At 41.8% G+C, this 26,866-nt stretch overlaps 2 protein-coding genes, 5 non-coding genes and 1 pseudogene across 7 annotated transcripts; 2 read left to right on the top strand and 6 right to left on the bottom strand.

Moving 5' to 3' along the window:
• Nucleotides 1–3,442: 3,442 nt before the first annotated feature.
• Nucleotides 3,443–7,581, bottom strand: LOC122876164 (annotated as a pseudogene).
• Nucleotides 7,582–8,452: 871 nt separating this feature from the next.
• On the top strand, nucleotides 8,453–18,828 carry cfap157 (cilia and flagella associated protein 157). The gene is made up of 9 exons (XM_044195199.1): nucleotides 8,453–8,709; nucleotides 9,907–10,178; nucleotides 12,130–12,283; nucleotides 12,443–12,689; nucleotides 15,497–15,597; nucleotides 15,910–16,060; nucleotides 16,887–17,044; nucleotides 17,732–17,887; nucleotides 18,539–18,828. The coding sequence occupies exons 1-9, from the start codon at nucleotides 8,627–8,629 to the stop codon at nucleotides 18,744–18,746; spliced, it is 1,530 nt and encodes a 509-aa protein (XP_044051134.1). The 5' UTR covers nucleotides 8,453–8,626; the 3' UTR covers nucleotides 18,747–18,828.
• Nucleotides 12,778–12,849, bottom strand: trnac-gca. The gene has a single exon. It is a non-coding gene; the product is annotated as a tRNA-Cys (tRNA).
• trnac-gca lies at nucleotides 13,998–14,069 on the bottom strand. Its single transcript has one exon. It is a non-coding gene; the product is annotated as a tRNA-Cys (tRNA).
• On the bottom strand, nucleotides 14,646–14,727 carry trnas-gcu. The gene has a single exon. It is a non-coding gene; the product is annotated as a tRNA-Ser (tRNA).
• Nucleotides 14,984–15,055, bottom strand: trnac-gca. The gene has a single exon. It is a non-coding gene; the product is annotated as a tRNA-Cys (tRNA).
• trnac-gca lies at nucleotides 15,787–15,858 on the bottom strand. Its single transcript has one exon. It is a non-coding gene; the product is annotated as a tRNA-Cys (tRNA).
• Nucleotides 18,829–20,577: 1,749 nt separating the features above from the next.
• gstt1a (glutathione S-transferase theta 1a) lies at nucleotides 20,578–26,395 on the top strand. Its single transcript, XM_044195203.1, has 5 exons — nucleotides 20,578–20,932; nucleotides 21,966–22,053; nucleotides 22,774–22,930; nucleotides 24,092–24,268; nucleotides 26,024–26,395. The coding sequence occupies exons 1-5, from the start codon at nucleotides 20,593–20,595 to the stop codon at nucleotides 26,222–26,224; spliced, it is 963 nt and encodes a 320-aa protein (XP_044051138.1). The 5' UTR covers nucleotides 20,578–20,592; the 3' UTR covers nucleotides 26,225–26,395.
• Nucleotides 26,396–26,866: the final 471 nt, after the last annotated feature.

Below are 26,866 nucleotides of genomic sequence, written 5' to 3'. Positions count from 1 at the left end.
AAGCTGATCAAAGGCCAATCCTTTCTTTACTGAACTTCGCTGTGTTTTGTCCACCTCAGCCTGCTGGAGTTGCCACGCTTTAATGACAGCCGGGCTCTACAGTGCTGCATTTAGATTAACGTCATAGTTTTGAATCAGGGCCTTCAGTATTTGGATCGAGTAGCTTGTGAAAAATAAGGTGTTTCAATGTGTCAGACACATATTTCATCAACATTTAGGCAAATATAAGTATCAGATTGGACTCTGTGGAAAATACCGAAAGGACTCTGATCAGAAAAACTTAATCGGGACATCCCTAACTTTCATATCTGTATGCTAACTATGTAGCCATTCAGCTTAGCTTAGCATAAAGACTGGAAACAGGGAAAACTAGCTAGCCTGTCCAAAGGTAACAAAATCTTCCTACTGTTAACTCTAAAACTCTAAATTACAATATATCTCGATTGTTTAGTTCGTGCAAAAACCAAATTGTGAAAACAACAATTCATTGTTTCTTTGGGTTGTGTGCCGGGCTATTTCTTGGCAGTAACTTCCTGTAGTCTCCACTGGTTGCCCGCCAGCGAAGAAATAGTCCGGCACATAACCCCTGTGAAACGGTGAACTGTCGTTACCTTTGTTCAGAGCCAGGCTAGCTGTTTCCTCCTGTTTCCAGTTATTGTTCTAAGCTAAGCTAGCCAGCTGCTGGCTCTAGCTTCATATTTAGCGTTCAGACGTCGACAAGAAAGCGAATAAGCGTATTTCCCAAAATGTCAAACTTTTCTTTTAAGTTGCATGACAACTCTGGTGGCTTATAGACATAACTTGACAGGATCAAAACGTGAAACTTTGACTTTAACACCAATGATTCGTGACTTCCCTTGGACTTTTGACTTGGAATGACTCGATATCCCAAAAGCCCAAAGATTAAAATGTTATTATAAAAACTCTTTTATTTTCCGAGACAACAGATACTGTGTGTGTTCCTGCAAATCAGTATTCATGCTAAGTGAAGCTCAGTGAGGTGAGAAAAATCTTCCTGTTGGTTTCAGGTGACTGAAGGGAAGCAGAGTGTTACGCAACACACCACTGAAATGAAAAGGCTCAACTTGGCTTCATAAAACGAGATTCCCTTGTGGTTACTGTAAAGTGTTATCTTGCTTTTTGGTAAGTGTTTCCTGTATTATAGAATTAATGGGACCACATTAATTCTCCTGAAGGAAGCAAATTTGCTGATATACCTGCAACTACTCAGATGTCGTATCAAGATATAAAGGAAGTATTTAAAAATGTCCCTTTAAAGGATAATTCTGTCTTTATTCTATAGTTTTTTCATTGTCAATAAATCCAAAACCAACAATGAGTCTGACTCTCAATACGCTCTGACTTCCTTGCCTGTGGTAAACCCAAAGCCCATTGGTGCCTGGAGATGTAAATCTTTAAAAACAGATGAAGATCATGTGATAAGATCGAAAGTTCCAGAACTTTTACTAAATGGACCTTGTGGTGGATACCGCTGTTTCCAAGCTCAAAGAATTTACTTTGAACCTTAACTTTTAAGCCAACATGGATAAGAAGTCTTTGAAGTGATCGGGGGAAAAAACGGAAATTTAAACATCTACAATCCCGTGGGCAACTTCATCTGCTGATGAAGATCATGTGTCGTGATTGAAAGCTCCAGAACAGCCACTAAATACACCTGGTGGTGAGATTGTTTCATTTAAATAGAAAAGGCTCAGTCATTTTTTTTTTAAAAACAGCTGGACACTGCAGATTTTAGCAAACGTTACTCAAACAGGAGGAAATAGTGCATTTGTTGGGGACTATTTCCAGCGGCGGATGAATCCACATTTGGTGCTCGAGTGTTTGGGGCAGCAGGACGGTGTGTGTGGGACTGAGTCAGAATAAACTACAGTGTGTAATGAAGGAACATGTCAGGTAGATATATAAGGCTTCGATACACACACAATACTTGTTAGTAGATACGTTCAGTGTTGGTTTTGGTCTTTTTGTGGGATTTGTTGACTATAACAAAAATATAGAATATCACCAGACTTATCCTTTAAGAAAGTTCATTGAAGTATCCAGTGGCTGTTGGTTGTTACAGGGTGGTCTGGTGGTTAAATAGATTGTCCGATCATAAAAAAAGGTCACAGGTTTGATCGCTGCCACAGCTAATGTGTCCATCAACCACCATGTGTCCCTGAGCTAAACACTGAGCCACTGTGTGAAAGCCTGGAGTATAAAACTCAGTCGTGGACAGAAAAGTTGCTTTTTACGGCAACATCCAGCTGTAAAACTCTGACGTGTGATATATATACGTTTGAGCCGAAACATCTAACATACATTATCTTGGGAATAGATTCATATCTGGCAACCGACTCGCACACAACGTCCCTCTCAGACCGACTGTTCCACATCGCAGCGATACTCTGCCCGTCATCCTTAACAAAGGGCTCAAGTCAAATCATCCGCTTCCTGTCATTACGATACCTCCTGTTTAAAGTGAAACACTGGCCCTGAACAAAGTTTAGCTTAAATCCGCTGCCTGAGAAATCCATTTTTCATACGGTTGGTTATGGGTTCGTGTCAGCCGCACTGCTCAAAACAAAGACCACATGTGTCCATTTAATGCAAACCAGAAGGATGGAAGCGACCAGCCTCCAGCTGCCTGCCTCCTAGAGCTATGAAAAATGACCCTGGAGGGGGGACGCAGTGGGTGTTATTAGTGGGTTTGAAGGCATTAACCCTCATTCGCTCCTTTTGGCGTGACCCCGGCTGACCCCTGGCAGGCCTCGCCACAACAAAAGGGCCAGAGGGGTGAAGGCAGAAAGAAGGGAGATCAAAACAGAGCCAGAAAAGTGCTAATCTTGGTTTTCCTTTAACGACGTCATGCCTCAGCATCCTCTGCGGTCACATAATGAGTTTTCCTGTTCTGAGTTTACGTATGCAAAAATCAATTTTCTGCAGTTTCTGTGATAAAAAGAAGTCTGAAGCTGTGGGCGTTCAAGAGTTTTGATTGTCAGCATGGTTGAAATCATTTGCTTTTCAAAGCAGCTTTACTTCAGGACCGATAAGCTAGCCTTAACTGTGGCATTAAGATAAAATACATGCAGCCGATCCAGTAATCTCACACAGTTTAATTACATGTTACTTTTATGAATAGATTTACGGTGTTATAGTTATTATACTTTATGGTAATTCAATCTTCATTGGTATTATTATAACAATTTTAGTAATATGCAGAATATTTGAATGTTTAACAGATTTCCTTCCACATGTTAAGTTTTCACTATGAGATATAAGTGAGGAAACAACCATTTGAGATCTTCCCATCTTAAGGTCCACTTACTATCTTTTCCAAAGCTTTCGACCATATCATGCAGTCTTCATCAGCGATTAGAGTTTACTCACTTGTTGTGAAGATGGATCTGTTGACGTGCAACTCGGTAGCTTTTATGATTTCACCCATAGCACTTTTAGGACGTATCTATCCAGCATGCTTATAAACTTTCGGGAAAAAGCCAGTAAGTGGACCTTGAGTTGGGATTGTATCGTCAATCTACTATTTCCCAGGTCAAGAATGAACGCACATGCTTCACTTGAGAACTAATTCAGCCCAGTCAGATACACATTCGACAAATCAGCAAACGCTTAGATGTTAACGTAACACACCGCCTTTCCAAAACCCCAAAACCTTGTTCAAACCTATTATAGGTGTTGAAGCTATAACAATAAGCATTGACATGTATCTGCATGATCTATGTTTTTAGTTTTTGTTTTTTACCTCAGATTCATTCAGGTGGATAGTTTAGTAAGAACTTGACCTTTCCAGAACAGACGCCATGTTTTTCAGGTTGAAAATTCGAAGAAATTACTAAATTACTTCCACTTTGACAAAAAAAAAATTCTGATAAATTGGAGGGATTTGACAAAAAAAAAAAACCTGCAAGCTCTCATAAATATTGTGGAGATATCTGCTTTATGGTGATGTCAGTTTGTTTATTTACACATTTGTACAAAATAGAAAGAAAAAAGTCAAAAGAGCGAAATTCTAACAGGTTCACACACAAGAGAAGAATTGTACATAAACAACAGAAGTGCAAGTAGAGCCAACAAGAGGTTAATCATGTGGCTCCTATTTGAGGTAAAAACACTACAATTCATGAGCAAAATCACTACAGAGAGCTCCAAAGGTTGGTGTTTCTGATTTTCTGCTGTAATATTTTGACCCAAGTCAAGTCAGTCAGTCTGATAAAATGACCCAGTTGACCTCTTCCTCTTTCTTTTGCATTCCAGGTGGAGCTGAGAGAGTTTCTGAGAGTCGTCTCCTCGGTAAACAAAACTATATTTCACCTGCAGGTATGACTTCCACCGCACAGATCCTCACATGAACTGATGTGAACTTCAAGGGGTGAGTAGGAACCCAGGGCCTTTAGGGACCTCTGTTGGTGATCAGGAGGAACTGCAACAACAAGGACTGCCTTTAAGACACACACACACACACACACACACACACACACACACTAAGAGATGTCAATCAGTCAATCAACCCATCATTCATTTCATTATTAGTGCACATTATCTGCCTATCAATAGAAATAACATAAAACATACAGTGAATAAAATAACAATTACAAAAAGTAATTGTAATTATCACCATCCAATAAAAATGTTTTACCTTTACCGGGAAACATTTTACAATCAGGCATTTTCAACATCAAACTTTGGAATAATAATAATAATAGCAGTAGTAATGATAATAATAATTACAATGCAGACCTAAATGACCAAAGAATATAAAACTGCGGTGCAGATTTTACTACTTTAAGTAACCAGCATTATAGTTACAGCGACCTGCTGATGTCAGATATTTAATAACAGTATTGGCACATTAATTGTTGATTGTTGATGATAAAATAATGATAGATTTAGAAAGTGAAGATGAAGAAAAGCGTAAGAAAGATCCATTGACTCTCCTCTCGTACCAGGACACCTGAGAGGGCACTATGGCTCTTTTATTGCTTTAGTGCTGTTGCCATGGTTACTTGCAGTTTAACATAGCACAGATTTAACGGTGGTTAAGCTGTTTGTTTTGTTTGTTTTGTTGCCAAAATAAACAAAGAAAACAATCCACCTCCTCAGAAAGTGCTGACTCACCTGGGTGAAACGAACAACGACAGGAGAAAATGGCAGCTCACCCCTACAGCTTCAGTGCTATTTGCAAAATGTGGATTATTCTATTTACATGCCAGACCTCTCTGACGCTGGACACAGGTGTAACTAACAACACCAATAATGGCAGCACTCCGTTTAGATGTGCCAGTGTCAGTTGTTTCACTTTAGCGTTATTCAGTCTGACATCATCTTCATGTGTGCTGATTTCTGTATTGTTTTGTTTTGCTCGAACAGTGAGTGACGTCTCCCTCCGACAGTCAACACAGAAGCTGTGGTAGCAGTTGCCAGAGGCCGTTACCTAACAGAGAAGAAATATGGCTATTTAAGAGTTGTTGTTCTGTAAGTCGACTGACAACAACATCCACGCTTATGGCCATTTGCGTGGTCATTTTCTGGCTCTGGTTCCCATTTGTAATACGTCCTACGAAGCTCTGTCTGTCGGACACACACTTCAGCGTTTCCACTCAGTGCGGACGTGTTTTCATCTGGAAGGTTTCTGTTTGGTTCAAGTGTGAACGGTCCAACCTTCTACTAGGTAACCTGAATAATCAAAAATTTCTACAGCATGTTTGTTCTACTAGTGATGCGCGGCTCTGACATCATCCGAATCCACATGTAGCCTACGCATAAATCATCCTCCCGAAACAAATTACTTTCTCCAATTTAGAAACCCCCACCCACCCCTGGCAGCACGAGCTTTCCAGGTGATTTCTTTATTGTGTGTTGTATTGATGCATGAGTGTTTTCTCATGCATCAAGAGGCTGCTGTCAGTAATGTCACAACATTTGAGACGTAGGAAGTCTGGAACCACTCAAACACCTAAATGGAACAGAGCCATCAAACATGTTATTATTTACACCTTAGCATTTCCTTCTATGACAGGAAAAGGTCTATTTTAACAGACAGCTATTAGAAACAAGTATTTTCTGTGGTCATGGTATGATGCCAGGTTCATGTTATGTGTCCGATGTTAATAGTGTTCAAGTCCACAACCAAGTTGTAATTACGACTAGGACACTCAGATCTTTTGAAAAGTTCTGATGTGTCCAACTTGGCACTTAAAAACACGGAAAACAAACCAGCTGCCACTGCAGTTACTCTTAGCGTTAATTATAAACTTGATAGTTACTGAATTAAAACTATTTTCGGTACGTGGGTAAAGCAAGAGCGCAGGCACCGCTTCTTCTGGGTAACTTGGTCTGTAATGAGTGCGTCATAAATCAGTATAACCCTTTTTCACATCATTTTAGAATTAGTACCTTACATAATTCAACGTGAGGATTATTACATGAGATGCAGGATACATGTTCACTCAAACTTCAGTCAAACTGTTGCTGTTACGCCACTCTTATCTTCCGCTCTGCTGGCCAGAGTGTTTGTGTTCTTTCCCCTGCAGAACAGCACTCTGAGCTTCTCTCTCAGGTCTCAGGACAATCCAAAGAAGAGCATGTCCGTGCTCAACCCAGAAGCAAAGATCGCATGGAAATAGTAGAGGGAGATGGTGAGCAGCGTGGTGAGGTAAACCCAGACCAGAGCCACCGTTAGCCTGCAGACGAGCAGGTACGACTCTGCAGTGTGAGAGCCGCCCTGCTTCTTCTGCATGGACAAGGCGTGTTTGCAGAGAGGTAGACGACCAGCCTCAGTGAAGTCGGAAGCATGAAGGGCATCAGGGTGAGGAAGCAGATGAAGATGATCACATAAACACTGACGTCAACCCAGGCGGGGAACAGAGGCTTCCTGATGACACAAGCAGCCTTTTCTGTCATGTTTGGAACAAGAGTTTTGCTTTGGAAACAGAAGAAAGGGGTGAACACCACGCAGGAGGTCAGTAAGGTCACCACCAGGGTGACGTTCAGGATGGTTGAGAAGAGAGCTGAGGAGAAGCTCAAAACCCTCACGCAGTAGAGGACGCACAGACCAGAAGCTGCTGAGCCACACGAACAGGGTGACACAGAAGAAGAAAGGTAAGTCCAGCCAGCAGAGCACCCTGGCCCAGACCGAGGCCACGAGGACGAAGGTGGAGATCTGTATCGAGATGAAGCGGATGATGGCGGCCACGATTTTCACACCTCCGGCCCTCCACTGCTGCACCAGCATGACCCCGAGGTTGAAGACGTTGGCGAGCACTCCCAGAACCAGCAGGAGGGCGGTGCCGCTCGGCTTCAGATCAGCAGGTCCAAAGATGGTTGCAGAGGCCCAGCGGAGATGGATCCTGTTGCATTCCTCCCGGCTTCGGAGCAGAATGGCATGCTCAGCGTCCTTACAGAGGAAATGAAAATACCCAGCATGCAAATCGGTTCCCCTCGAGTCACTGGTGAATGTTGCTGCACATGAAAATAGAAATTAGACATCACTGCTTTGTTCATTTATAAAACAGACCTTGACTATAAACTGAGCAATTACAGATTTTCGAGCTGACCTGACATACAGTCTGAGCGTTTTGTTTTTGTTTATGTCTGTATCTTTACGTGTATATGTGTCTGTTATTGTTGTCACAGTGATGTTGCTGTTATATCATCCACACAGCAATGTTTGGGTCAGGTCCTTTACCAGACTAAGACTAATACTCAAAGAGCAGCATAGCTAGAATAAACTGGCTCAGATACTGAAGACGAAACGCATTGACTTGGTAGTGTTTCCACCTTCATTTTCATTCATTTATCGGAATGAAAGTGACGCCATCTGAGCCAGACAATGGCACAGACATATGAAGCCTTAAAATGTTCAATAAATAAACTAATAATCATATGAATAAATGATTATGTTAAAGTTTTACAAGTACAAAGTCACATACTCATATAAAGTGAGAATAGTAATAACAGTAATGGTAATAGTACTAGTAATAATAGTTTGAAACAGATGATAATGGTTGGTTAATTTCTAAAAATGGTAGAACCTTATAGGCAGTCCCTGAAGGCAGCATTCCCTGCCAAACAACATAGAGATTAGTTCTTCTCAGCTTAGATTTTTCTGTGAACTTTCTTTGAAAAGACCATGTAAGGATTAAAAAAAGTGTAGATAAACAACATAAAGCCAGTTATACAGGAAAAAAGACAAATACATAACTATGGTGGATAAACTAAAGAAGTCGTTATATTATTTGATGCAAATTCGATGAGCAGTAGCTGGAGAGGCAAGATTGTGCTAAGGTACACTGCAGACCTGCTTCTCTTTTGGGGAAATAAGTTTCTGATATATTATATTATATAATATTAGATTATTTTATATTATAATATATTTATTTCTGAATAGTTTCTGATGATGGTCAGTTTATTTTAAAAAGCGTAGAGTTTTCCGAGCAGTCCCTGAAGGCATCATTCCCTAGCAACACCAGTCTAACGTTAGCTTAGCTTCTCAGCCTAGATTTTTCTGTGAACTTTCTTTGAAAAATGCCATGAAAGAAGGATTAAAAAAGCGGAGATAAACAACAGAAAGCCAAACAATATACAGGAAAAAGACAAACACAGAACTATGACGGAAATAATCGGTTCTGGCGTCAAAGAGAAGTCGTTATATTTGATACAAATTCAATATCTGGATGAGCGGTTGGAGAGGTAAGACTGTTAGCTAACGTTAGCTACACTGCAGAGCTGCTTCTCTTTTGGGGGGAAATAAAGCCGTAATTGTTTCTTTAAACACATAATGATGCATAAATGTAGATATATTCACTAGTTTTTGTCTTTTAAACTTAGAAAATATAACCTAACTAATAAAAAAATCCTACTTTATTTGCATAGCCCTTTAACATCAGCGAGAGTGGTGTTAGCCATGTTAGCATTAGCACCAGTTTGTGCCTTTTAAGATGTTTGTGCCACATAAAATGGTTCTGTCACTGCCACCATGTTAAATGTGTTAAAAAATTTAGATATTTAACTAAAAATATTGGAACTAAGCAACCTCAACATCCACTATTATTGGGAAGGAAGTGTGTTTGCATTAGCTTTAATGTTTGATCACAAAAAATATATAATAAATATAATATAACCCAGAATTAATATAAAGTGACATTAACTACCATGCTGTGCCGATTATTTTCTTGATTAGTTGTCTATAAAATGTCAGAAAATAATGAAAAATGCTGATTATAACTTCCCAGATCCCAAGGCGATGTATTTAAGTGTAGTGTTTTATTAAACCATCAGTATAAAAAATCCAAAGATATTCAATTTACTATCACACATGACAAATTAAAGCAGAAAATCTTCTAATTTGAGGAGCTGGAACCAACCAATGTTTGGCATTACTGCTTGAAAAATGACTGAAACAACGAATAGTCTGTCAGAGTAGTTGATTAATTAATTTTGTGTTGAAGTTGAAGAATTAATTCTTATATAATAATTGTTTCAGCTCTACTTCCAGCCCTCAAACACTATTTCAGTATTTAAGTTAGTCAACAATGGTCGTTTACATTAGTCTATTATTTTTCTGTCTTGTGTTAATGTTCATTTAATTGACCTCAGGTTTACATCCACTATGTTGCACATTGTGTATCATCTCATTTGATTAAAAAATATATACAAAAAACTGTACGGTATGTGGTCCTTTAAGTTTTGTTTCACACAGTAAAACATTGAAATGTGATTGAAATTTTCTAAATTCCATCTCCAGTTATTGGCTCCTAGAATTATCACGATATTTCACCTCGCTATTGACATACTGTAACTGAGGACAGGCTTCAGTCACAGTTTCAGCATGATAAAAATGATAGTAGATTGTTGCCTTAAACCCACGTGTCCCTCTTCGTCCTGCAGATGTCAGCTTGAATGCCACAACCTGGAGAAACAGAACAAGGACCTCGTCTCTCAGTACGGAGCGCTGGAGAAGGACAAGAAAGACACCACTGAGCACCTGAAGCCCTTCGTGGTTGCAAAACAGAAGATGGTGGACGAGCTGGCTGAGCAGCTGGCTGAGCAGCAGCAGGCTGCCGAGCAGGAGCGAGAGGCCCTGAAGCTGCAGCACAGCCAGCAGATACAGGAGCTGCAGGAACAAGTCGACAGACTTAACTCAGAGAGCGTGATGCGGGGTGAGACAAACGTTTGTTACACGTAGCGCTGCAGGATTAGCGGGAATGATCATTTTTGCATCACAATATTCATTATCACTGAAAAAACTATTAAAGTCACGATGTCAATCGAACTCAATCAAACTTTATTTCTATAGCACCTTCCAACAACCGAAACTGAACCAAAGTGCTGTACAACATTAAAAACAAGATAAAAAAATTATAATGATAATAACAAATAATAATAAAAGTACAAATAGGTCAGCAGAGCACATTACAACATTAAGATAAAGAGAAGTGTCGCAGGGCCACTAAGTGTTAAAAGCTATTCTAAATAAGTGGGTTTTAAGTTTGGCTTTGAACAAAGGCAGGTCAGTGATGGACGTAAGTCAACGAGCAGAGAGTTCCAGAGTTTCGGACCGGCCACTGCAAAAGAACGGTCGCCCCACTGTTTGCACCGGGACCGGGGGACCTCCAGCGGATGTCGCCCAGCAGATCGTAGAGCTCTGCCGGGTCGGTGAGGGCTCAAAATCTCACACAAATAGGAAGGTGCGAGGCCACTGACTGCATTAAAAACAAATGTCAAAATTTTAAAATGAATTGTGAACTGGACAGGGAGCCAGTGCAGGGAGTACAGGACAGGTGTGATGCGCTCGTGTTTCCGACTGTTAGTGAGCAGGCGGGCCGCAGCATTTTGCACAAGCTGCAAACGGTGAAGACCAGCTCGGTTAACTCCCACATAGAGCGCATTACAGTAGTCTATGCGGGAACTAACAAAAGCATGGATAGCTTTCTCCAGGTCACAACGGCTCAAGAAGGGTTTAACCTTTGCTAGGAGGTGAAAGAAGCTTGCCCTGACCACAGAATCAATTTGCTTATCAAATTTTAGACTGCTGTCTAATTTCACCCCCAAATTTTTCACAACGTGGTTAAAATGGGGGGGTCAACGCAACAAGACCAGGAGCTGAAACGCTGGGCAGGTTGGATGTGCCAAAATGATGTGACATTTGTTGGGGTCTGTACCAAACAAACGTGTTTTCTTACATCTGGAGAACAAGATGTGTAGGCCGGGGCGTCTCTGCAGCACCGCTGTACTTCATTATAAAGCTGTTTTGTCACACATTTGACCTTTATCAAAAAATTGCAGCTTCTGTGATTTGGATATTGCGCTTGGCCAAATTGCGATTTCGATGAATTGTTCAATAGTTACACAGTATTTCGTTGCTTCATCTTCCACCCTCTTAGAACGGATTCAATTTCTGCGATTTGCAACGACGGCACAGAAACAACTAAAGCTGCAACTAATTATTGTCATTTTCATTACTGATTGATTATTTTTTCAATCAAGTGTTTGGCATTTTAGTGTTATAAACAACTTTAATGATTAAGCGATTATAAAAATGGCTGTTGATTAATTTTCTGTAGCTGGCCAAATCGATTAAGCGACGATGGTAGATCTGCAGGTAGGTAAATGACTGGAGTGGCTGGTGGGTCGCCTCATAATCTATGATCACAGCCTTGTGGATTCAATTTCGTGTCAAGTCCCCGAGTGCAGGACAAGTCTATGAATCTTTTTTAAAGGTTTGGCTGTTATTTAATTTTTTCTTTGTTTTGGGACAGCAGTATATATTTCAAAACATAAATCAGGACAAAAGCTGTTTTATTTCCTCTGCCGTCCAGAGATTTAAAAAAAAAAACAATTTTTGTGGGCCAATACTGCGTAAATTGGAGGATCATTCATAATGGAGAGTTCAATGTCTTTCCACCTGGCATGAAATGTTTGGATATGGTTCTCACAGCGTTTAAAGGAGAATTTGAAGTACTCAGAGTTTTTGTGTAAAGGGTTCAATATGCTGGCGTTGGAAAGGTGTGGTGGGAGGGGGTTTCAAACACTGTCCCAAGCACTTTGTGTGAAGCCTACGGTGGGAAGCATCCTCTCCTCTCCTTGTTTACTCTCCTCTCCTCCCCTCAGCGGCAAGGTTTGAGGAGCAGCAGGAGCAGCTGATGCAGTGGATGCAGCAGCTGTCCGACAAAGAGCCTCTGAAGAAGCAGCTGGTCAGTCAGAAGGAAGAGCATGAAGCTGCCATCCACAGCCTGAAGAAGGAAGCAGAGTTGGGGATGAAAAAGTAAAAGTCTAGGAGTTCAGCTGACAGGCGGCATTACGTCTGCAGGGGCAGCGTTCATGCTGATCTCCTTTCTTTGATGTTGGTTTGACTGTTGCTTCAAAAAGATGGTCAGCGAACAGTAGATGTTTTCCCTTACCGTCCCCTGTCCTCCAACAACAGGATGATTGAGAAGAGGCAGAAAGCAGTGGACGATTGCGTTAAGATGGAGACCTCCAACATTCTTAAGAAGGAGAGGGCCCAGCACAGCGAGCGGTCGAGGCAGCTCCGGTTCCTGCGGATCGAGGCCGTGGCCCTGCAGAAGGAGAAGGACGCCCTGCAAGGCAGAGAGAATGATCTATTCATTGAGTTGGACGACCTGAAGAAAGATTTCAACAAGATCACACAGGAGAGCTTCACCCGCAAGAAGGTAAGAGGACAACGATTAACAGTGTTTGCAGAGAAGCGATATAATTGTGACTCACTGATATTGTCGTCATGTGGCATAAACTGGGCTCAGGGGGCATCCGGACTTGAACCGGAGACCTCTTGATCTGCAGTCAAATGCTCTACCACTGAGCTATACCCCCACACCCTTGCTATGCTTTCTAACATGCAGCAGGTGAACAAACTTAAGCCACACTGACCCCCTGGATGGAAACCGGGGTCACTGGTGCCTTGGCCCTTTGTAGATCAAACATCTGTCAGTTTGTCAGCTCCTTTGTTTGACCAGCACGTCATGGAGCGGGTGAGAGACACTGTCCAAGATGGCATGTAGTTTGGCCAGCATCCTCCTCTCTGACACCACCGCCAGAAAGTCCAGCTCCACCCCCACAATGTCACCGGCCTTACGGATCAGTTTGTTGAGTCTGTAAGCTTCCGCTACCGTCAGCCTGCTGCCCCAGCATGCAACAGCATACAGGATAGCACTGGCCACCACAGACTCATAAAACATCCTCAGCATTGTCCGGCAGATGTTATAGGACCTCAGCCTCCTGAGAAAATAGAGGCGGCTCTGGCCCTTCCTGTAAACAGCTTGAGTGTTCTTAGCCCAGTCCAGTTTATTGTCCATGTGTACTCCCAGGTACTTCTACCATGTCCACACTGACCCCCTGGATGGAAACCGGGGTCACTGGTGCCTTGGCCCTTTACATCTCTCAGTTTGCTAACAAATACACAAGGTTAACAATAGAACCTCCTTTACCTTGTGCTCCTTTTCGAGTTTAAAAAACATTAGTGTGTTTGCAGAGAAGTGATATAATTGTGACTCAGGGGGCATCTGGATTTGAACCAAAGACCTCTTGAGTTTTGTTTTCACTTCCGGTCTCTATTTATATCACAATATTTCTGGACAAATAAGCTGTGTTTGCAATTAGACCTCTTTCACTAATGCCTTACCTACGTAATGCACAGTGATGTGAATGTGATATGTAGTGATAAGCGCTTTGAGTGGTCGGAAGACTAGAAAGGCGCTATACAGTACAGTACAGTCAGACATGATGTGTCGTAATGTTAGAAAATAATGGATGTGGGATCCGGTTCTTCCCTGGTTCCTTACAACAAATTAATTTAACCTCTGCCTACCCAGAGTCTCATTATATGAGAGGGTTGAATGTTAAAGCATGTATTATTTGTATGTTATGAAACATTGAATTTGTTTTTTTTGCCATCTAGGGTGTAGGAAACCCAGACATCATTTAGAAGTATGTCTGTTGTGAAGTTGCATAAATCAGTGACCAGGGGGCAACCGGATTTGAACCGGTGACCTCTTGAACTGCAGTCAAATGCTCTACCACTGAGCTATACCCCCACACGTTTGCTGTGCTTTCTAACATGCAGCAGGTGAACAAACTTAAGGCAAAGAACATGCGACAAACTGAAGTATGTGTCGTTGTCGTCGTCGTTTTTTCAGGCTGGACATGGCCTCAGTGTTTGTGAGAGAACATGCACAACTAACTATTCTGTTATTGACGGTGTAGTCCCTCATTCGTCCAGGAGTGTTCCATCGTAGAAAAGGTTTCAGTCGTCGTCATCTGGACACTGTTTTCAGAATCAAGACGTTTCGGCTCCCATCCGGAAGTCATTCTCAATTGTGAAAATGGTCTGAGAAAACAGAAATTTAAGCTACTGTGTGTTGCTTAGGCCCCGCCCTCAGGGAGGAGTCTACCTGAGTGCCTGCTGCTTACCCTGCCTAGTTTCACCTGAAACTAACCTTCTTTTCTTTCCATGATGGCCCAGTAATCAGGCCTATTGGCCAATACGACTGAAACCTTTTCTACAATATTCTGTTATTGCTTCTTGTGGCCACACCAAAGTCATAGCATAGTACAATGATGGAGCTGTAGAACTTTATTTATCCCAAGAGAATTTGTTGAAAACTTAACTTCGACGAGGATGGGATTCGAACCCACGCGTGCAGAGCACAATGGATTAGCAGTCCATCGCCTTAACCACTCGGCCACCTCGTCTACAATGTCAGTGTCCACATGTCAGAAAATAATGGATGCGTTAGAGGGGATTTAAACATTTTACAGAATATTTTTTTCCCTGGCTCCTTATAACAAATGAATTCATCGAACTCAGGCTACATAGAGTATCATCACCTTAAAGCATTTATTTATTTATTTGGAGCTTGAGAAACATTGCATTTACTTGCTTACTATCTAGAGTGTAGGAAACACAGAAAGGAAGTACATTTGTCGTGATGTGGCATAAACTAGGGTCAGGGGGCATCCGGACTTGAACCGGAGACCTCTTGATCTGCAGTCAAATGCTCTACCACTGAGCTATACCCCCACACCTTTGCTGTGCTTTCTAGCATGCAGCAGGTGAACAAACTTAATGCAAAGCCCATGCGACAAACTGATAAAAACCCTTGTTAGAACCTACATATTATATGATTATATGCAGTTTCAAAACGTTGTATTTTGAGTTATACGAGTGTTGTTTTAAGATAGATACAGTGTGTAGTCAACACTCTGTTAACGTAGCATTTTGCCCTTCCTGAAAACAGCTTGAGTGTTCTTAGCCCAGTCCAGTTTATTGTCCATGTGTATTCCCAGGTACTTGTACTTGTAGGTTGGAAACCGGGGTCACAGATGTTTGATCTACAAAGGGCCAAGGCACCAGTCAGTTTGCTAACAAATACACAAGGTTAGCAATAGAACCTCCTTTACCTTGTCCTCCTTTTCGAGTTAAAAAAATCACCAAAATCATTCAACATCTTCCCTTCTTCAGGAGGTGGAGCAGCTGACGAAGAAGTGCCAACAACTGGAGGTGGAGCTAACGGACTGTAGCATCACCCACAAGCACCTGATGGCCAAGGAAGAGACTCTCAGGTAAAGGTTTATAGTCTATACCTAAGATTAAATACAGTGCATTTCATAAACATTATAATCCTCAAGATTCAAAGCATCAAACACCATTTTTGATAGTATTTACGGCCGACTCCACTGCCTCCATTCATAGAAGTAAACAGGCAATCCAAGATACGTTACTGAGGGGATGAAACAGTATAAAGCTGGTTCAGGGGGCATCCGGACTTGAACCGGAGACCTCTTGATCTGCAGTCAAATGCTCTACCACTGAGCTATACCCCCACTGCTAGAGTCATCACACTGTTATTGTCACTGTATTGTCTGTGTTTTCAGGCAGGAGCTGGCCTCAGTGTCCAAAGAGTGCTGTCGAAAAATATCAGAGACAGATCAGCTGGCGGCCGAGCTACAGAGGGAAAGGAGCAGGAAGAGGCAGCTGGAAGGCGTCATGCAGGAAGCAGTCATCATTATCAGAAACATCCAGGAGGTAAAAACAGGAGTGTCAGGACAGCTGCTTTAGTTCCCGCTGCAGCATCTGATTGCTTGAAATGAAACCTCGGAGACTCTTGGCTTTGGAAATATCATAATATCTGTGGGAGCTGTATTCCAGAGAGGGAAGATGATTCATTGGTTCAATTTGGCTGGTTTTAATCCAGGACAGTCAGACATCCAATTTACCTTCTGCTGCTCAGACAAACATCCAGTGGTGGAAGAAGTATTTAGATCCTTTACTAAGGATCTCTAGCAAGTCAAAACACTCCAACAATGTCAAATCCTCCATTACAAGTAAAAGTTTTGCATTAAAGGTTGACAAAATATAAAACACAGTACAAACCTAAATAACAGTGTATTTTTACAAGCATTCCTTCACCTGTGCTGTTTATCATCTACCACAGTTTGATTGAATCGTTTGTGAATTGATGTTTATGTAAACTGATTGACCTTATTGACTTTACAACATTTGAAATATCACTAAATACAGAATTAGTAAGGTTTCCACCCTCAAATATGTAAGAAAATAATGCTCATTAAAATGAACATTATTACAAACAAATAATGCTCATTAACATTATTAGCTATTTATACTTATTGCCTGTGCAGAGTAGGAATTTCTGGCACAACCTACTTCCAAGGTGCATGGAGAACTGAAAAAAAACTCACTTGTAGTATAAATAAACATAAAGTGTTTTGACCTTTTACATCTCAATAACATGAGAACAATTGTGGTTCTGTGGCTCCGCCCACTAAGGTGTATCTCAACCAATGAGATAATTTCTGATTTTTGAAGATTTGGTGTTCTCTGTCCTCTGCAGGACTCAGAGAAGGGGTCCGAGACTCAATGGAAGATGCAGAGGCTGCTGGAGGTCCTGGAGAGCACTGCCCCCCAGGGAACAGGCTCCGCCCTCAGGGACTCCACTGAGAAGAGCAGTCGAGGACAGAAACTGCAGACCACTGGCCCCAAACCAGTCAGGTACTGGAATCACTCTCCACTGGACCGTGTCTGTTAGTTTTATGACTCGTGATGACACTGGTGTTGCTGGCAGCTGATTTCCTGTTTAGAAAAGCCCAGATTACACTGCAGCTGCACAGTGGGCTGGATCAGAGTCCTGCTGAGGTTTGAGTCCCACCAGAACCAGATTAGCTGTTGACTGGTCTCATCAAAATATTCAAACAATGCATTCCTCTCTAAGTAAGACTGTAAAGTTTTAAACACCCCAGTGAAATGAGTTCTTATCCTGTGTCCCTGCTTTAAATCTTCTGCTATATCTTCACTTATGTCTAATATATTTAGAAAAAAGCAGTTTTGAGTAGTTATATATCAACATCTTTATCTTTTCTATAAATTAAGAAGAGAGAATACAGTAAAGGATAGAAGTAAAGAAGAGTGATATTAGGGATATTTTATGAGCTTATCTCAAGCTAAATGTAAAATCTGTACATGTAAACTGTTAACTGCAGCGTCTGATAAATGTAGTGGAGTAAAACTTCACTTTGTACAATGGAAATGTAGTGGAGGCAAAATAGAAAGTCTCTCAAAAAAGGAAAGTATAAAGTATAAAAAAACCTCAAAACTGTATTAAAGAATAGAGCTAGCGTCCCACCATCCTGAGCCAAGACAGTCAGCTCCTGTTCCCATCATCCTGTCTCTCCTCCACAGAGCAGAGACCCTGAACCTGGCCACAGATCCGTTGTTCCTGATGGCTCGCTACAGGCCAGGCGACCTCGGCCTCGTACCTCGACCCACGTGGAAACACAAACCAGCCATCTCCAGGACGGGTGCCCCGTCCACCAGCACCCAGCTGCCTCTCAACAGGTTTGTTGTGACTTGAAAACTCAAGTGCTTTGCCTGCAGGGGGCAGTGTTGGGTCACATCCGTGTTTACAGTGTAAAAATGTTATTATCACTCTGCATTCGAATGCTCCAAAAACTACATTCCTCCTCTGCCTGATCTGCTCTCACAGGGATTCATTGTTACATTACATTACATTTATTTAGCTGATGCTTTTATCCAAAGTAACAATCCAAAAATTGCAAGAATTATGCAAACACATCAACTTCATCAAATATGATGAACTGCTTCAAGGGGTGTTTTGTTTTTTGTTTTTTTATGGGCCACGGTGCAGTGTGAACAGATGACTTTTCAGTCTGCGACGGAAGATCTGTAGGACCGCAAACAGTCCTGTTTGTCCTGTCCTTGTCCTCACGCACAAGGCATGCTTACAGTATAAATGGCCAAAAAGCTGACTTTCGTTCACATGTTTCCTTTGTTTAGACTTAATACAGAAAAACACGTTTGCCATATCAACTTTATAGGGTGATGAAATGTCTGTTTCTGCTGCCGCCAAGTGAATAAATAAATAAAAATATACTATAATTTTTTTTTTTTTCTTGTTTTACAAAATTTGTTGTTTTTGATGTATAATCTGTTCTTTGTATGAATAATGTTGCTCTGTTTGTCCCTCAGGAAACTCTGCAGTCACAAGACATCCAGCTCTGTTGACCCGTCTGACCCGGCTCCTCAGCCTGACCAGTCTGACCCGGCTCCTCAGCCTGACCAGTCTGACCCGGCTCCTCAGCCTGACCCGTCTGACCCGGCTCCTCAGCCTGACCCGTCTGATCCTCCTCAGCAGGCTGATTCAGAGGCAGGAGCCTCCACCTCTGCAGACTGCTGAACCAAATCCAGTCAATAGTAAGAAGGATGAATGTTTTTCATCCCACCGCCCTATTTCAAAATAAAGGTTTTACTCACTTTAATCCTGCTTCTGTTCTGACTGCTGATCTGTTTGTGTAGATTTCTATATAATTACTGTTCTGAACATTTACAGATTGCAAAGTATTTTTTTATTAATGCTACAGTGGTCTCCAGCCGCTGTTCACCGACGGTTGAATATATGACAGTAAAGTGTCGTCCCTTCTATCTACTGAGGGAATTTACCACCATTATTATCGTGGCAGTGTACATCCCTCCCATTACGAACACTGAAGAGTCACGATCTGTTCTGTACGGGTCCATCAGTGAACTTCAAACGGCACATCCAACAGCTTCTTCTTTGTGGCCGGAGATTTCGAACCACGCAAATCTCAAAACTGTTCATCCGAAATTCTATCAGCATGTCAACTTTGCAACCAGAGGGGTGAACAGTCTGGACCTGGTTTATACTGCGGGTCTGCGCCCCTACAGAGGATAGTGACGTCAGCAGAGTCCATCATCAACCATCAACATTTACACTAAACGCTGCACAAACAGGGCCTCCAGGATCATAAAAGACCTCTCCCATGGGCTCTTCACCCGTCTGCCGTCTGGAAAAAGGTACCGGAGCATCCAGGCAAGACTCCAGACTGCAACAGCTTCTTCCCCCAGGCTGTCAGACTGTTCAACACCCTGCTGCCCCCAAGCTCAACATAACAAGCAAACACCCGTGGAACCCCCACCCACTCACCTCTACACTGGACCATAGCTTGTCTGACCACTTGCACCTTACAACATACATATCCTGTATACATAAATATCCTCAGGGACACACAAACTGTTGCTACTGCACTACTTCACTTTACACTTATTTGCACCTACTTATATTTATATTTTTATAACTCTTGTGTAGTTGTCCTGTGTTTTGCACTACATGTCTGTACCTTGTTTTGTATCTTGTTGTTGCACCTTATATGTAGTCTGAATGTTGCATCACCAGGGCCAGGAGAAACAATTTCATTCCTCTATGTACAGTACTGCACTGTATACAGATGGATAACAATAATGTCTTTCTTATCTCTTATCTTATAATTATTGGGATTATTCTGTTGAGTAGCCTAATTGTTGTCAATTAACTGATTAATAGTTTAGTCTAAAAAAATGTAAGAAAAGAGAGAAAGATGCCCATCACAAGTTCCCAAAGCCCAATCTGACATTCTCATATGTCTTGTTTTGTCCGACCAACGGTCAAAATATTTAATGTACAGTGATTAAAATGAAGGAAAGCTGCAAATTCTCATATTTGAGACCCTGGAACCAGAGAATATTCTGCAGTTTTGCTTGATAAATGACATAAACGATTAATTGGTTGTCAAAATTGTTGTTGAATATTTTTATTTTATTCTAAATTACTACTTTCAGCCCTACACAATAATTAAGAAAGAATTATATTATTTAAAAATATGATAAAGAATGTAGTTTTGTAGACACCAGCTAGTTGATACAAAATCATAGTTTATGTAATAAGTGGAGTGAAGATTTGTGCAAATCATGTGAGGGCAGAGTCTTCACAAGAGGAAAAAAGCAACAAATAATGCATTTTGAAAACCTTTATCTGTGATTCAGTGTCGTCTTTATAATGTAGAGTAATTAAAGGTAATTCAAATGCACAGTAACAATCAGACATTAGTGAAAAGCGGGTAAAGTCTGACATACACTCAATGATCACATCATTGACTGTGTGTCATGTTAATTACCTTTAATTGCTTTACATTATAAAGAGGACACTGAAACACAGATTAGAGGAATGCCAAGCAGATAAAACTGTGATGATCTCAGCAGTGTTTACAATATACCGGGCCAAGCTGAGGCCAAAGGTCAGACTGCTCAACCACGACGGCCTGCTTACTTTGAACTGTCGCCACCATTTAAAAATCAATGAGCGTCTCAGCGAGGAGAGGCGGAGTTCTGGGCAGACAGAGGATAACAGGCGCGGCAGGAGAGGACCGAAGCACAGAGGGAACGTGGTGGAAACGAAGCTGCTGCCTTCAGACTCGGACATCATGGAGCTCTACCTCGACCTGCTCTCCCAGCCCTGCCGCGCCGTCTTCCTGTTCGCCAAAGCGGTCGGGATTCCCTTTGAGTTTAAGCTTGTCGACCTCGCTGCAGGTAATTCCACACACAGGGACAGGGATGGGACTTCTTGAATTCATGCATTGATGATTTGTGCATGTTTTAGTAAAAGGTTTAGGCTTTAGTTCACATTCTGCCTTAAAATAGTAGTTTATTTTGAGCTTTTTGAAATGTACAAAAAGTCACCAGATGTTTGTAGAGTTTGCAGAGTTGAATGACCTGCAAACTTTAAACTTGTTGCATAAGCTCCAGCCCCAGAAATCTGCATAGTTATATTTCCAGCCATTGTTATCTCTATGGGTTTGTAACTCTGTAACCACATTTTGCAGGCGTTGGGAGTTGAACGTCCAGCAGGTTTTGAACTTGCTCTGTAAGCATTCCAACACTCCTCTGGGCGATCAGTTTACATTTTCACATTTCACCCAGAAAGCTGCCAGACTCATCCAGCGAGGCGAGGAGTACAGTTACGTTAACTCCTAGATAACCGACTTTACGAGCAAACAGTGGGCGGGATGTCGCGGGGTCGGAGGTCAAAGCATCGAGACAAAACGTTCCTGCGTCCCTGAGGTGATCGAGTATAACGGAGACGTGCTGGGGAAAGAAAATAAAGGAAAGAGAAGCGTTTCAAAGCAGATAAGACGGAAAAGGGGAGGGAGAGTTTGAAAAAACACCATTTTTACTCCTTTTCTCCAAATGGCGGAACAACCCTCAGTTATGTGCTTTGGGTGCATGTATTCATTTCTTGGTTCACTCTGCTGTTGCTTTGCTCTCTGTGTCCAGGGCTGCAGACCTATTGGCAGACCTGGGCCCGGTGTGCCCCATGCCTATAAGCCAGAGCAGCAGCCAATCCTCTGTGGTGTTGCTTTGTTTCCTTTTCTTTGTTTTTACAGCACAACATCTATGCAGCATATTTTTACTCATCCACTCCCTACACCACTGACTTTACAGATTCCTCCCACCTACTTGCTTTGATGATTTTGTTGTAAATAAATTGTTATTTAGTATAAATAACTTCCGTTGGTGTCCCAGCCTAAAATCTGTGAATCTCATTTGTGTGTGTGTGTCACAGGGCAGCAGTACAGCGAGGAGTTTGGAAAAATCAGCATCGCTAAGAAGGTTCCTGTCATGAAGGATGGAAGCTTCATTCTGACGGAAAGGTACAACGATGGTTTGGGTTTAGGATTGACTTCCTTACATCTACAAATAATGACAATGAGTGTCTTGGAAATCTGATCAGTCCATCTGTTCATATTTTAGGCATTAGCAAGTTATGATGGAAACCTGCGAGGAAGAGTTTGTTGAGCTCTTTCGAAGGCTGCTTTCATCATTTTAAGGGCCAGCTCGCCCAAATTACAAAAACATATTCTTCCACTTGCCCCCTAGGTGGAGCTAGCCACGCAGATAGTTCTGGTTTTACCTGCTGAGGTATCAAATCTCTGCCTCCATCCCAGAACAATGGAGTTGAATGGATTTCAGTTTCCACTCATCTGCCTGAGACATAAACAAGCTAAGTGGGTTCATAAGGCTTTGCAGCCTGTAGAGGGCCCCCAGACAAGTAAATTACAAATGTGAGGTCTTCGGGCTACTTTCAAGACTGTCACTTTAAGGACTTGTGTGAGCAAACCATCTTATTTTTGTGTAACTTTTATACTCTTTTCCAAAAGAGGAAAGACGCTGTACAAAAGACGCTGTTGAGTTTTAACAGGTTGATTTAATTTCTTATTTGATTGTATCTGATTGTTGTTCTGAACATCTGCACATCACAGGGGTTGAGGTGAAACAGTTTCACAAACATCACATCAGATTCTCTGTCATGTTTGCTGTGGTCAGAACATAAATTTGTTCCTCTGATGTTCTTTATGCTGTCTGTGTTGCAGCGTTGCGATCCTGAAGTACCTGGTGCAGAAATATTCGTCGTCAGTGGCAGATCACTGGTATCCAGCTAACCTGCAGCAGCGAGCTCGCGTTAATGAATACCTGTCCTGGCAGCACATGAACCTCAGAGCTCACGGCTCAAAGGTCTTCCTGCTCAGGGTACGAGTCCCAGATTAACCCGGTGCTGGGTCCTCGCCTGACCTACTTCAGTACACACATTTCAACAGTTCAAACATGAGTTAATTTGTTTGTTTTGTTGCACCAACATTTTTAGATCTATAATAATTGATAGTCTCCTCCTACTACTACAACTAGTATCTTTATCCCTGAAATTCCCATCCAATAGTTGTTGAGACATTTCACTCAAAACCGCCACTGTGTCACAGAATCACAAAAGTCATTAAAGGTGGGGAATGCGATTCTGCAGAAATCCAATACCATGATACAGAGCGAACGACGACACAGCATGTAACGTTAGCTAGGTTGTGGGTTAGCAAACTGTCGCTACAGTTGCTGCTGCGAAGCTAACAGCCAGAGAGGACGAGACGGTTTCCCAGAGCCAGCACAGCAGCTCCAGACAGCGATGCTCACAACTCTCCTGCTGCTACAGCTAACATCACAACAACAGCAGATCTTGGCAAACTAGAAAGTGAGCTGAATGTCCGAGGGCAAGTCATTTAACGTTACCTGACACACACATCATGGCTGGAGTAGTGCTGTGTGGCCCGGTCCGAGCCGCTTTGTTTGTTTCCCATTCACAGAGCCGGGGCTGCGTACAGCGCATACAGAACGGACAGCTAGCGGACCGTGAGGAGATATTCACTGAATCTGACAAAAAGACGTGTCTTGGAGTAGAATCGCATACCCCACCTTTAAGATTCGTCGTCTGGGGAACCTGAATGTGTGTACAAAATGTTGTGCCAATTCATCTAGTAGATGTTGAGATATTTCACAGGACAAGTATAAACTTTGCCCTGCAGGTGGCGCTAGAGGAAAAGTCAGGGAATCACCAAAGTCATTAGGATTCATCCTCTGGGGATCGTGAATGTGTGAACCGCATTTTTTGGCAATCCTTCAATAATTGTTGAGATGTCGGCCAACCGACTGTCAGATTGTCATCTCTAGCGCCATGCTGCTAACGTGGCTAAAAATATGCTAAGCACATTTAACATTTGAGACTACTTTTTCTAAATGTTCTTGCAGAATATTAATGATCAGGTATAATTTGCCGCTGTCATATGGGAAAGACGTGCTGCTACATTAACTGCTGTTGCTGGTTCTAACAAAGTCTGATTGATCTTTGCGTGTCTCTCCGAACAGGTTCTGTTTCCTGTCATCATGGGCTCCGAGGCCCCGAAGGCGAAGATGGACGTTGCTGTCGAGGATCTGAATCAGTCGCTCAAGCTGCTGGAGGAGAAATTCCTGCAGAACAAACCGTTCATCATCGGCGACAAAATCTCTCTGGCTGATCTGGTGGCTATAGTTGACATCATGCAGGTAATAACACTACTATTTCTACTACAACTACTACTGGTAAGTAAAAGTAAGTAAAAACTTTATTTATATAGCACACAGAACCTGGGTTACCTGGTACTACTGCTACTTCTACTACTGCAGGATTTCTACTACTCTCTACAACTAATTCTAAAATTACACAGAACACCAACAACCCGGTGAAATGAACCAGGGTGTTTTTGCATTAAAGTAAAACTACTTAATGTAACCAATGTAAGTTAGGCTAACCTTAAAAGGGCACCAATTTTACCCATGAAGTTCAGTTTACTAGTCATGAGGAGGACTACTCCGCCTGTGAACGGTTGCATCATGTCTTCTGTGGCTCTGGAGGGAGTTTTCCAAAGTATGAGTTGCATTTTGGGAAATGTAGGATCCAGCATGTTTGTAGTTTGACCCACACAAGAGAATAAGTGATGAGAGATATTAATCAGAGGTGCAGACAGTGCAAATATCTTATTCTCATATTCTCTAGTTACGCCGTCTCACTCTGTAACCCCACACTGTGCCAGACTCGCATCAGATCTGTGGTTCAGTCCCGTTTTCTGCATCTTAGAAACATTTTCAAAGATTAGACTGTTTCTTTCTACCAAAAACATGGAAACTGTTCTTCAGGCCGCCATCACCTGTCGACTAAAACTAACCCGTGCTCTCCGGTGTCTGCACACAATCTCTGTCGTGTTACAGATGAGTCAAAACTCAGCTGCCAGGGGTTTTAACTGGAACTAAGAAACACGACCACATTTCACGTCCTGGCATCCCGTCGCTTCTCTAATTGATGACAAAATCTTTCTGATTAGCTTTAAGGCCCTGAGCGGTGGCACCCCAAGTGAGGTCTAACCTTTTAGTGCCTTATGTTGCTCTGAGATCCTCTGAAGTCTCTCCAAGATCTAGACTTAGACACAAAGGACATCAGCCTTTGCTTTCAGAGCTCTAGACTTTTTATTGATTTTTATTTTATTTTATTGTTCTAACTTAGTTTTTATCTGTTGTGTCTTTATGTTGTTTCGATTTGTCAAATTGTAAAGCGCTTTGTAACTGATTCTGAATTGTGCTATATAAATAATTGAAAAAATAAATAATAATAAATGTTATTAAAAATCAGTTCTTGTTTTAATCGGTCTCTTGTGAGCCCCCCCCCGACTTTACGGAAGTGCAGTACTGAATTGCTGGAGAACTGCTTTAACCAAAATAACTTTGTTAAGCCGACCGTTAACCGTGGCAGGAAAAGCTGAGCCAAAACAAAACTGATGGAACGTCAAATATAGTTTTTTTTGGGGGGGGCTGTATTTCTGCCTTCATTGGACAGTTTACATTATAGGTAAGGACAAACACTGGGAGGGAAAGAAGTATGACGTGCATCAAAGCTCCAGGGCATTGTGGTCACCTGATACCCGCCTGGACCACTAGGCCGCTGGACTTGAAATTCAAAGTATTGTTGTGAAAAATACGGCCGTTACTTCAGGATATGTACAACCCAGAATTAGTACCGCTGCGGGAGCTCAGAATGAATTATGATGATATATTTAAGGCCTATTTTATTTGCATTTATATGAAAAATATATCTGACGAATATCAATTTATTAGAAAGTTCTGAAGACCCTGTCTGCATGTTCATTGACCCCACGAGGGATCCTGACCCTTTTAGACGTTTCATGTTCATGTGATGTGTATTTATTCTCATGTAATTGCAGTATTACCTTTCGTGTATTCAGGTTGTGCTTGCTGTGTGTTTTGCAGCCTTTTGGCTCTGGCCTGGATGTGTTTGAAGGCCGGCCGAAGCTGATCGGCTGGAGAGAGCGAGTGAAGAAGGAGCTCGGTGAAAAGTTGTTCGACGAAGGTCACGAGCTGATCATGAGCGCGAGCAGCCTGGCGCAGAAGATGCAGAACAGCAGCGATCTGGAGACACTCAAACCAAAGTTTCAGAGGCTTTTCATCTGAAGAAGCTTCTGTTTAAACGCGACTGTCCCTGATGTCGAGAATGATCTTCATTAGTTTTTCATTTCATGGTTGTGTGGGGATTTTATTAGCAGAATTCCTGTGCAGCTTTGTCATGAAGTACTGAATAAGCGTTTAAACCAGCTTCCAGATATTAAACGGTTTGGAAAACTGTGCGGCTGTGTGTTTATATGATTTAGGTAAAGACTGCTGTTGGGTCTCTACCTGCAGAAATCAAACATAATTTGATTTGCCAACAAAATAATCTTCATTTTCATGCAATAAAATCTGAACAAAATCTAGAAATTTACAAAATAAAAACTGTGAAACTGAAGTTTTCTTCTAAAACTTTTCAGATGGAAATATTCACCAGGAAAAATGAGCACAAATGTTCTTTACAACAACTCATTGTGTATTTATTTCCTGCTGAGCTGTTATGAATGAATGCACATTTATGATCCCTAGACCACAAATATTAATAATCAAAATTATGTATAAAAACCGACTTGTTTAATATTTTGTCAACTTCTAAACTGCCTTCTGAAATTTAGTTTGCAGATAAACACAAGGTTATGTGACTTACAAAAAACCTGCTGGAGTGAAGGCAGAAATAAAAACGGACATTTTAAAGTGTATTATCACACT

The sequence above is a fragment of the Siniperca chuatsi genome, linkage group LG5, assembly GCF_020085105.1.
Source record: "Siniperca chuatsi isolate FFG_IHB_CAS linkage group LG5, ASM2008510v1, whole genome shotgun sequence".
Lineage (NCBI taxonomy): Eukaryota > Metazoa > Chordata > Actinopteri > Centrarchiformes > Sinipercidae > Siniperca > Siniperca chuatsi.
The sequence above is the reverse complement of the archived record's forward strand: the minus strand, read 5'-3'. Positions and strand labels throughout refer to the sequence as shown.